General features: G+C 36.7%; 1 protein-coding gene across 1 annotated transcript; it reads right to left on the bottom strand.

Moving 5' to 3' along the window:
• Positions 1 to 4,652: 4,652 nt before the first annotated feature.
• Positions 4,653 to 5,567, bottom strand: LOC110289661 (olfactory receptor 4C15-like). The gene has a single exon (XM_021155959.2). It carries the CDS (start codon positions 5,565 to 5,567, stop codon positions 4,653 to 4,655), a length of 915 nt encoding a protein of 304 aa, XP_021011618.1.
• Positions 5,568 to 12,398: the final 6,831 nt, after the last annotated feature.

The raw sequence follows: 12,398 nt of genomic DNA, 5'->3' as shown, positions 1-12,398 counted from the left end.
TGTTTAAATAAAATGATTTAAATTCCCCAACATCCGGAGAAGGTGGGAGAATGAAGAGAACAAGAAGAAAAAGAGGAAAATGAAATATAAGCGAAGTGGATATGAACAACTACATTTAGTTCTTTACACTTTTTCTAAGATCTGGACCCTCTTCCCTTTCTGTGTCATGAATTAGGTTGCATAATGTGGCAGAATTTATATATGTCTCAGATTTCATATCTGTCAATGGTTCTAATAAAAAGGATGAACATAATGGCTTAGTAAACATTACTATTATTTCAGGTAGCTTTCCTGTAAAGAGCACCAAGTACAGTAGGAAATTGTTTAAAAAAATTCCTTATGTTCAATTTAAAATTAGTCAAATCTTAGTTTCTATCATGTGCTATTTAATATGAATACTAATTATAAATAAAAGAGTACCACATTTTCAATAAAACACTTTCTAAAATTAGTATTAAAATAGCTAGTGGAGAGATTAACAGAGACATGTTTTATTATCATAAGGATTATGATTACAAATCATAAAAATGATTTATATGATACAAGATACACTTTAAAATAAATTTTTCAACACAGAAACGATATTACTTGAAAATTAAGGTAAATATAATAAAATTAGGGTTTTTTTAAATTAGGCAAGTGTATCAAACATTTATGTTATAATATTGACTACAGCATGTAAAGTAAACCTGTGTAGCAGAAGTAAAGGAATGCATGTAGGTCTTATGATGGAACCTTTTGTTTTGTCTGATGTGTGTTACTCTGAAACAGATCTAAATCAAAAGTGCAGAGATGAGAGACAATGTGATCAGCATCACATGGTACAGTTATGTACCCACTGGCACACACACCATTACCAATGCTCAGAGAACAACATGGAAGAGAAGGGGGACATGTAATAGCTAGGGAATGGGAAGATGCTCTAAAATATCCTCTGGACATGATAAAGCTACTACTTTCATGAAGTCACAGCAACTGTGGTTATCTGCAAAATACCTGCAAAGGATCAATGAAGAGAAAACCCTGGTAAAAATGTAGACAATCCTTTGAAGGTCCATATCACATTGAGAGGGTGTACACACTTGATATTTGATGGGGGATGAAAGAGCATTCTTTACTGAGAATCTGGTCAATAGTAAAATAGCCATACTCGAAGGGCAAGCAAGCCACACATTTGCATCTGGGCAACTGGATTAAGCTGATTGTCAAAAAAGATGGAGTTCATCATGATGGGAAGGACATTAAAAGTTGAGAATAAATAGAAAAATATGTAATTGGATACATGTGTTGTTTTGAATATACAGAAAACTATAAATGCATTACAATTAGGACAAATACAATAAAAAATAGGAAAGTATTCACTTCTTATTCTTGAGTAGATAAGAAAAACAAAACAAAGAACAACCAAAAAACCAAACAGCTTTTTTTTTTTTTTTTTTTTTTTTTTTTTTTTTTTTTAGGCAAAAGAGGATATTTTTATATCTGAGGTATGAACAGAGAGCCATTGACATGAAGCATTTTTCCTTTCTTTTTTTATTAGATATTTTCTTCATTTACATTTCAAATGCTACCCTGAAAGTCCCTTACACACTCCTCCCATCCTGCTCCGCAACTCACCCACTCCCACTTCCTGGTCCTGGCATTCCCCTGTACTGGGGCATATAATCTTTGCAAGACCAAGGGCTTCTCCTCCCATTGATGGCCGAATACGCCATCCTCTGCTACATATACAACTAGAGACACAAGCTCTGGGGCGTACTGGTTAGTTCATATTGTTGTTCCTCCTATAGGTTTGCATATTCCTTCAGCTCTTCGGTACTTTCTCTAACTCCTTCATTTAGGGCCCTGTGTTCCATCTAATAGCCTGGTCACAAGTATTCCATATCTTTTTTATCAGCTTTAAGATATCGTGTTTTGAATTTCTGTTTTGATCTATTTGGACTTGAGTTTTGCACAGATGAGATGTAGAGTTCTGAGTTGATTTTTCTACACATGGCTGTTCTGTTTTCTAACATACCCCACTGAAATATATATATATTTATGTTTTCATATCAATGTCATAAAGTTTGTATTAGTATGTGTGTATAGTACAATTTGAAATCTGTGATGGTGGCAACAGGTATTATTTGCTATCATAGTATCTGAGGTTTTCTTAAGAAATTTTAAGATTATTTTTGAAAAATTATTAATAATTGTGTAAATATTTTATGGACATTGCACTGAGAATGTAATGGATAGACTGGTAAAAACCATCTTGAGTTAAGAAATCAAGTTCAGAAAAGACAAATATGCCATGCATTCTCTTTTATGTGGATATGGCTTTAAAGCATTCAGTAGTCATGTTTCAATCTGCATGCAAATAGAATTTATATAGAGAGTTATAGAGTAAGGGACTGGATGTGAGAAAAGGGTAAACTATAAAAATTATAAAATGCATAACTATGGAGATACAGGAGGGCCTGGAATGGGAGCATCACATGAACAGGGGAAGGGAAGAGGGGAGTGAACAGAAGTATATGGAGAGTAACAGCTAATACTGGGATGATTTGAGGGGATTATATAGACCTTACTACTGTAAAAGCTTCTCTTTAAATATATGCATTTGGAAAAAATTAAATGGAACTATGAAATAATAGGGGAGACAAAAATCACCCCTCTCATAATCAAGTGAAGCATACAGTTCCAGAAATGGGCTGTATCTAATGAAGTGGTTGGAGAAAGGGGCCAATGGAAACCCCCTAAACAGGTTATCACCAAGACTATTGGTTCCTTTATACAAAATAATGATAAAACTCTGCTCCTGAAGACTGTACAAAAAGAAGATGAAACCAGATGATACAGGACACCTAGAGATCAGGTTCTATAGATCAGGTTCTGTTTTAACATCTCTGTATTTCTAGGTTCTGGAGCCTCAGGATGTCACTTTATTTTTTCATGGGATGAGTTCAATATCTTTCTTCTTCCAATTTCAAATACACATTTATTTTGTCAACCAGTTTTAATTAAACAGTATAAATAGCACACATTCATGTTGGGAGCCAAAACTAAATTCTTTATAATAATCCAAGTGAACTACCAAGTCTTAAGACATAAAGTTGGACCTCCTCCCCAAGGTGACTAAGTCCAGACAAAGGTCACCAATGGACTGTTTCCAGCTGGACCTCCTCCCCAAGCTAACTAAGTCAAGATGAAGGTCACCAACAGACTGTTTCAGAATTACCACAAGATGACTACAGACCTGACTGCCGCAAACAGCATAACCACAAGATGTACTTTTAGATATCATACCTCTCCCTGTAGTCACCAATGAAAATTACCACTGCCCCCTCTCTTGCCCTTCTGTGTAAGGGTTATTTCCCCTTTAATCTTTGTGTATAAAAATTGTAAGATTTGCTGAACACAATGAGACCTTGACAAGATTCAGATTTGGCTCCGTGTTGTTTCTGTGCTTGGTCTCTGTTCCTCTCTAACCCCACTTCCCATTTGGTTTCAGGAGGAGTCCCCTTGAGACCCACGAATAACTGGACCTGCTGGACCATTCACAGTCAAATAGTTAAACCTTCTCAAATATTTAATAAATGAGAGGATGAAATTAAAATGGCTTTGATTTTCATGTAACTATGCTAAGTAGAGTTTCATTGTGAAGCTGTGAACTCAGAAACAAATTCTCACACACTCCCTCTATTGATGCCTTCTATACTGAAAGATATTACCACTTTATAAAAAGTCAAGAGAATAATAATTGCCCAATAAAATATGGAATTTTTATTCTTGTTATTATGTTTTACAGGTGTTTTGCTTGTTTGTTTGCATGTTTGTTTGTTTGTTTGTGTTGATGTGGGGAGTGAGGTGGGGTGTGTTTCTCTTGGTATGTGTGCCTGTTATAACTCATGTGAATACATGTGAAGTGTGAATAGTGTTTGTGCTTCTTAACACTCGGACAGAATCAAAAGAAGTCACACTTCTATACCCATCTATTGTGTTCTACCTTATTTTCTTAGAAAAGGTCTCCACTGAACCTTAACCACTCTGTTCATCAGCTAACTCCACAATGAAGTAAAATGCTCACATCCAAAAATCCCATATGCATCAGCACTGGATTTAAAATGTACTTCTTTGTTTAGTTATGACGTTGAAAGTTTCTTAAAAGTAAATCTCAAATTGTGATGTTGGCATAGCAAGTGCTCTTTTCCACTGAACTGGATACTGTAAAATTTATCAGAAACTACTATCAATCTATTGTAAAACTAAATTTTGAATCTTCTTTGAATTATTTCCTTCTGGTCCCTTAGTTCCCATCAAAAACAACTCTGGAACTAGTTCATTATTATTAAATGCTTAGGTCATAAGTTGAGGCTCATTCCCTGACTATTTCAAAATTATTTAACCCATTTAACTATTCTATATCTACCAGGTGCTGAGTTACCTTTCCATCAGTCCTGCCCCCTTCTTCTAGGTCCCTGCTTCCTTAAGTCCTCTTCTCCATCTGTCTCTCAACTCTTCTTTCTCAGCTCTCCCCTGGGCTGTCTTTTATCTCTTACTATTTCCCAGAATCATCTCTCTTCCTGCCAGTGTCCCAGTTCCTATTTCCTGCCTCAGTTCATTGGCCATATACTTTTTGATTTGCAGGTGATGTGTATAAGGGATCTTGTCTAAAATCTTTTCCATATTTTCCTGATTGCATTTATCATTTCCTTATTCCTGAAAGTGTAAACCATAGGATTTAGCAATGGTGTAAGGACATTGACAAATATAAGCATGTTTTTCTCAAAGGAGAATCCAGAAGTAGGTCTTGCATATATTAATATGCATGGGACAAAAAACAAAAGTACAACAGTTATATGGGACGCACAGGTGGAGAGAGCTTTACGTTGCCCTTCAGAACTCTGGGCTCTCAGAGAAAACAAGATGACACCATAGGAGACAATCAATAAGGAGAAGATTATAATGCATATAGCACCACTGTTGGCAAATATCAAAAGGACATAAATGTGTGTGTCTGTGCAGGCAAGCTTCAGTAATGGGAACAAGTCACACATGTAATGATCAATGACATTGGGTCCACATAAAGGCAGCTGCAAAGTGAAGATGATTTGTATGATAGAATGCAAGAAACCTCCTGCCCAAGATACCACAACTAAAATTCCACAGAGCCTCTGGGTCATGATGGAAGAGTAGTGAAGAGGCTTGCAAATGGCCACATAGCGGTCATAGGCCATGGATGCCAAGACAATCACTTCTGCCCCAGTGAAGAAGTGGACTGTAAACAGTTGTGTCATGCAACATTCAAAGGAGATGGTCTTCCTTTCATAGAAGCAGTCTACAATTATCTTGGGTGTAACAGTAGAAGAAGTGCATGCATCCAGGAAGGACAGAAATGCCAAGAAGAAGTACATGGGGGAGCCCAGCAGTGCAGGGCTGTAGATGATGGTCACCACAATTATCATGTTGCCCCCAATAGTTGCAATGTAGATAAACAAAAATAAAACAAATAGCATTTTCTCCACATTCAGGTTTTGTGAAAGTCCCAGGAGTATGAACTCAGTGACAAAGCTCTGGTTTTGCATGATTCATAAGACAGTAAAAATAGACTTTCTTAACATAAAATTTTCAATTATGAGAAAAAATGCTTCTTATAAATTCAATATATCACCATCAACAAGATTGTACATACCTAAGAAAATTATTTTGACTGATTAAATTATTTTATTGCAATTGAAAATAAAATGTGAAAAGGTTTTGAAGTCTATAGTTGTATAACATAAGGAATTGAAGAAAAGATGGATTATTAAATACTTAAAAGTAATCAGAATTCAAATAGTATATATAAAAATATTTAGTTATGTGACTGAAAATCAATATTCCATGTTTTAATTATCAGGTTATTTTTAAAATCTGTTGTATTTTCTTCAAGAGAAATATTAGAAAAAGTTTGAAATTATAGTCTGGATAGGAATGAAAAACCAGAATTATAAATCATGGCTATCTATTCATGGGTGAGCTATGGATGAGAAGCCTGCAATTAATTGCCAGAGCATTTCTTATATACCAATAACAGAAGAGATACAAAATGTACTTTTGGTTCCCACCAAAATCTTGGCTAGTCTTAAATTTTATTTTATAGTAGGAAGCAAATTATAACCTCAAATAGTTATTCTGCACTTCTACTTCAATTCCACTTGTGACTAGAACAATATGAAAAATACTCTATTGCCATCAAACAGACACACACAAAAAGGAAAATAAAACTCCACCAAAAAAGCCCCTGTAAAACATGCTATAAGGAAATAAACAAAGAAAAGAGCTCAGGTCTCAAGCTCTTGGTAAATACTACATGACCAAGGATATTGATACTATTTTATTTTTAAAACGTTTTAATCTAAGTTATAAGATCAAATGAAAAAGAAATTATTAACCAGTGACTCTAAAAAATACATGTTTCAAGATCCTTGATGTCTCGAAGGAAAAAATTTTTGAACAATGATTTTTTTTATTTATTGCTGCATTTATGGATATTATTTCTATTCTCCTTCTATTAACATGAAACCATCTTCTTATGATCTTTCTGTGTCAATGAGGCATCTTGAATAAGGCAAGAGTAAATGATGGATGTTCAAGTGATGGACCAAGAACTCACATTGGTGCAAAGCATATCTGCAGAAGAGAAATCATTCATTGAACTTGAATTAGTCTTGACACTTAATTATTGGCTACATAATTATGTATTATTTACTTGTTAAACAAATATTATTTAATAACAAGAAAAATAATCTTGAGGATTTATATGATATTATATAAAACATGCTCATGAACAATTTATACACTTATCTTTAAGAATATAAAAAAGGAGACTGCATTAACCAGGGAAGCAGATAACCTGGCCTGATCGGGACACAAATCCCTTCCGGTCTGCTGCAGCACCAGAGTTCCTGGCCCGGGGAGTCTCTGGACACCTGCAAGGACCCACACAGGATCCCCCATGGGATCCTAAGACCTCTGATGAGTGGAACACAACTTCTGCCAGGAGGCAGGTTCGAACACCAAATATCTGGGCACCTTCCCTGCTAGAGGAGAGCTTGCCTGCAGAGTACTCTGACCACTGAAACTAAGGAGAGAGCTAGTCTCCCATGTCTGCTGATAGAGGCTAACATAATCACCTGAGGAACAAGCTCTAACCAGAGACAACTATAACAACTAGCTCCAGAGATTACCAGATGACAAAAGGCAAATGTAAAAATCCTACTAACAGAAATCAAGACCATGCACCATCATCAGAACGCAGTACTCCCACCTCACCTAGTCCTGGGCACCCAAACACAACCGAAAAGCTAGACCCAGATTTAAAAGCATATCTCATGATTATGGTAGAGGACATCAAAAAGGACTTTAATAACTCACTTAAAGAAATACAGGAGAACACTGCTAAAGAGTTACAAGTCCTTAAAGAAAAGCAGGAAAACACAACCAAACAGGTAGAGGTCCTTAAAGAAAAACAGGAAAACACATCCACACAGGTGATGGAAATGAACAAAACCATACTAGACCTAAAAGGGGAAGTAGACACAATAAAGAAAACCCAAAGTGAGGCAACGCTGGAGATAGAAACCCTAGGCAAGAAATCTGGAAACATAGATGCAAGCATCAACAACAGAATACAAGAGATGGAAGAGAGAATCTCAGGTGCAGAAGATTCCATAGAGAACATCAGCACAACAATCAAAGAAAATACAAAACACAAAAGGATCCTAACTCAAAACATCCAGGAAATACAGGACACAATGAGAAGACCAAACCTATGGATAATAGGAGTTGATGAGAATGAAGATTTTCAACTTAAAGGGCCAGCAAATATCTTCAACAAAATTATAGAAGAAAACTTCCCAAATCTAAAGAAAGAGATGCCCATGAACATACAAGAAGCCTACAGAACTCCAAATAGACTGGACCAGAAAAGAAATTCCTCCCGACACACATAATAATCAGAACAACAAATGCACTAAATAAAGAGAGAATATTAAAAGCAGTAAGGAAGAAAGGTCAAGTAACATATAAAGGCAGGCCTATCAGAATTACACCAGACTTTTCACCAGAGACTATGAAAGCCAGAAGAGCCTGGACAGATGTTATACAGACATTAAGAGAACACAAATGCCAGCACAGGCTACTATACCCGGACAAACTCTCAATTACCATAGATGTAGAAGCCAAAGTATACCACAACAAAACCAAATTCACACATTATCTTTCCACAAATCCAGCCCTTCAAAGGATAATAACAGAAAAAAAAAAAAAAAAAAAACAATACAAGGACAGAAATCACACCCTAGATAAAGCGAGAAAGTAATCCCTCAAAAAACCAAAACTAAGACAGCCACAAGAACAGAATGCCAACTCTAACAACAAAAATAAAAGGAAGCAAAAATTACTTTTCCTTAATATCTCTTAATATCAATGGACTCAATTCCCCAATAAAAAGACATAGACTAACAGACTGGCTACACAAACAGGACCCAACATTCTGCTGCTTACAGGAAACCCATCATCTCAGGGAAAAAGACAGATACTACCTCAGAGTGAAAGGCTGATAAAAAATTTTCCAAGCAAATGGTCTGAAGAAACAAGCTGGAGTAGCCATTCTAATATCGAATAAAATCAACTTCCAACCCAAAGTTATCAAAAAAGACAAGGAGGAACACTTCATACTCATCAAAGTTAAAATCCTCCAAGAGGAACTCTCAATTCTAAATATCTATGCTCCAAATGCAAGGGCAGCCACATTCATTAAAGACACTTTAGTAAAGCTCAAAGCACACATTGGACCTCACACAATAATAGTGGGAGACTTCAACACACCACTTTCATCAATGGACAAATACTGGAAACAGAAACTAAACAGGGACACAGTGAAACTAACAAAGTTATGAAGCAATTGGACTTAACAGATATCTACAGAACATTTTATCCTAAAACAAAAGGATATACCTTCTTCTCAGCACCTCATGGGACCTTCTCCAAAATTGACCATATACTTGGTCACAAAACAGGCCTCAAAAGATACAAAAATATTGAAATTGTCCTATTCATCCTATCAGACCACCATGCACTAAGTCTGATGTTCAATAACAACATAAATAATTGAAAGCCAACATTCACATGGAAACTGAACAACACTCTTCTCAATGATACCTTGGTCAAGGAAGGAATAAAGAAAGAAATTAAAGCCTTTTTAGAGTTTAATGAAAATGAAGCCACAACATACCCAAAGCTATGGGATAAAATGAAAGCATTTCTAAGAGGGAAACTCATAGCTCTGAGTGCCTCCAAGGAGAAACTGGAGAGAGCACACACTAGCAGCTTGAAAACATATCTAAAAGCTCTAGAAAAAAAGGAAGAAAATTCACCCAAGAGGAGGCAGGATATAATCAAACTCAGGGATGAAATCAACCAAGTGGAAACAAGAAGAACTATTCAAAGAATTAACCAAACGAGGAGTTGGTTCTTTGAGAAAATCAACAAGATAGATAAACACTTAGCTAGACTCACCAGAGGGCACAGGGACAACATCCTAATTAACAAAATCAGAATGAAAAGGGAGACATAACAACAGATCCTGAAGTAATCCAAAACACCATCAGATCCTTCTACAAAAGGCTATACTCAACAAAACTGGAAAACCTGGACGAAATGGACAAATTTCTAGACAGATACCAGGTACCAAAGTTAAATCAGGATCAAGTTAATGATCTAAACATTCCCATATCCCCTAAAGAAATAGAAGCAGTCATTAATAGTCTCCCAGCCAAAATAATCCCAGGAACAGATGGGTTTAGTGCAGAGTTCTACCAGACCTTCAAAGAAGATCTAATTCCAGTTCTGCACAAACTATTCCGCAAAATAGAAGTAGAGGGAACTCTACCCAACTCATTCTATGAAGCCACAATTACACTGGAACCTAAACCACAGAAAGATACAACAAAGATAGAGAACTTCAGACCAATTTCCCTTATGAATATATATGCAAAATCCTCAATAAATTTCTTGCTTACCGAATCCAAGAAAACATTAAAGCAGTCATCCATCCTAACCAAGTAGGTTGCATCCCAGGGATGCAGGGATGGTTCAATATATGGAAATCCGTCAACGTAATCCAGTATATAAACAAACTCAAAGACAAAAACCACATGGTCATCTCGTTAGATGTGGAAAAATCATTTGACAAGATCCAACACCCATTCATGATAAAAGTCTTGGAATGATCAGGAATGCAAAGCCCATACTTAACCATGATAAAAGCAATCTACAGCAAACAAGTAGCCAACATCAAAGTAAATGGTGAGAAGCTGGAAGCAATCCCACTAAAATCAGGGACTAGACAAGGTTGTCCACTCTCTCCATACCTATTCAACATGGTACTTGAAGTCCTAGCCAGAGCAATTCGACAACAAAAGGAGATCAAGGGGATACAAATTGGAAAAGATGAAGTCAAAATATCACTTTTTGCAGATGATATGATAGTATATATAAGTGACCCTAAAAATTCCACCAGAGAACTCCTAAACCTGATAAACAGCTTCAATTAAGTAGCTGAATATAAAATTATCTCAAACAAGTCAATGGCCTTTCTGTACACAAAGGATGAACAGGCTGAGAATGAAATCAGGGAAACAACATCTTTCTCAATAGTCACAAATAAAATAAAATACCTTAGCATGACTCTAAGGAAGTGAAAGATCTGTATGATAAGAACTTCATGTCGCTGAAGAAAGAAATTAAAGAAGATCTCAAAAGATGGAAAGATCCCCCATGCTCATGGATTGGCAGGATCAATATAGTAAAAAATGGCTATCTTGCAAAAAGCAATCTACAGATTCAATGCAATCCCCATCAAAATTCCAACTGAATTCTTCAACAAATTAGAAAGGGCAATCGACAGATGCATTTCGAATAACAAAAAACGTACTATAGCAAAAATTCTTTTCAATAATAAAAGAACCTCTGGTGGTATCACCATGCCTAGCCTAAAGCTTTACTACAGAGCAATTGTGATAAAAAATGCATGGTACTGGTATAGAGACAGACAAGTAGACCAATGGAACAGAATTGAAGACCCAGAGATGAACCCACACACCTATGGTCACTTGATCTTTGACAAGGGAGCTAAAACCATCCAGTGGAAAAAAGACAGCATTTTCAACAAATGGTGCTGGCACAACAGGCATTTATCATGTAGAAGAATGCGAATTGATCCATTCCTATCTCCTTGTACTAAGGTCAAATCTAAGTGGATTAAGGAACTTCACACAAAACCAGAGACTCTGAAATTTATAAAGGAGAAAGTGGGGAAAAGCCTTGAAGATATGGGCACAGGGGAAAAATTCCTGAATAGAACAGCAATGGCTTGTGCTGTAAGATCGAGAATTGACAAATAGGACCTCATGAAACTGCAAAGTTTCTGCAAGGCAAAAGACACAGTCAATAAGACAAAAAGACCAACAACAGATTGGGAAAGGATCTTTATCTATCCTAAATCAGATAGGGGACTAATATCCAATATATATAAAGAACTCAAGAAGGTGGACTCCAGAAAGTCAAATAACCCCATTAAAAAATGGGGCTCAGAACTAAACAAAGAATTCTCACCTGGGGAATACTGAATGGCAGGGAAGCACCTGAAAAAATGTTCAACATCCTTAATCATCAGGGAAATGCAAATCAAAACAACCCTGAGATTCCACCTCACACCAGTCAGAATGGCTAAGATCAAAATTTCAGGTGACAGCAGATGCTGCTGAGGATGTGGAGAAAGAGGAACACTCCTACATTGTTGGTGGGATTGCAAGCTGGTACAGCCAGTCTGGAAATCCATCTGGCGGTTCCTTAGAAAATTGGACATAGTAATACTGGAGGATCCAGCAATACCTCTCATGGGCATATATTCAGAAGATGTCCCAACCGGTAAGAAGGGCACATGCTCCACTATGTTCATAGCAGCTGTAGTGGCTATTCTTGGTTGTCAACCTGACTATATTTGGAATGAACTACAATCCAGAATTGGAAGGCTCACCAGTGACCCTTATCTGGAGGCTTGGAGATCCTTATCTGGATCTTGGTATGGAGATCTTGAGACATAGTGGCTATGGATTCCAGAAGATTAAATCTCCGAGTTTAAGGAGATTTAATCTGGGCTACACCTTTCATCTGGGATTAAAGGTGTGGTGGAACACACCTTTAATCTGGGCTACACCTTCTGCTGGAGACAATATAAGGACATTGGAAGAAGGGAGTCTAGCTCTTGCTCCTTCGCCTGCTTGCCGTGTGAGACTGAGTAACTGCTAGATCTTTGAACTTCCATTCACAGCTGCGACTGAACCATTGTTGGGAATTGGGCTGCTGACTGT

Source organism: Mus caroli, unplaced genomic scaffold (genome assembly GCF_978045245.1).
Source record: "Mus caroli unplaced genomic scaffold, Mus_caroli_1 scaffold_2, whole genome shotgun sequence".
NCBI lineage: Eukaryota > Metazoa > Chordata > Mammalia > Rodentia > Muridae > Mus > Mus caroli.
The sequence above is the reverse complement of the archived record's forward strand: the minus strand, read 5'-3'. Positions and strand labels throughout refer to the sequence as shown.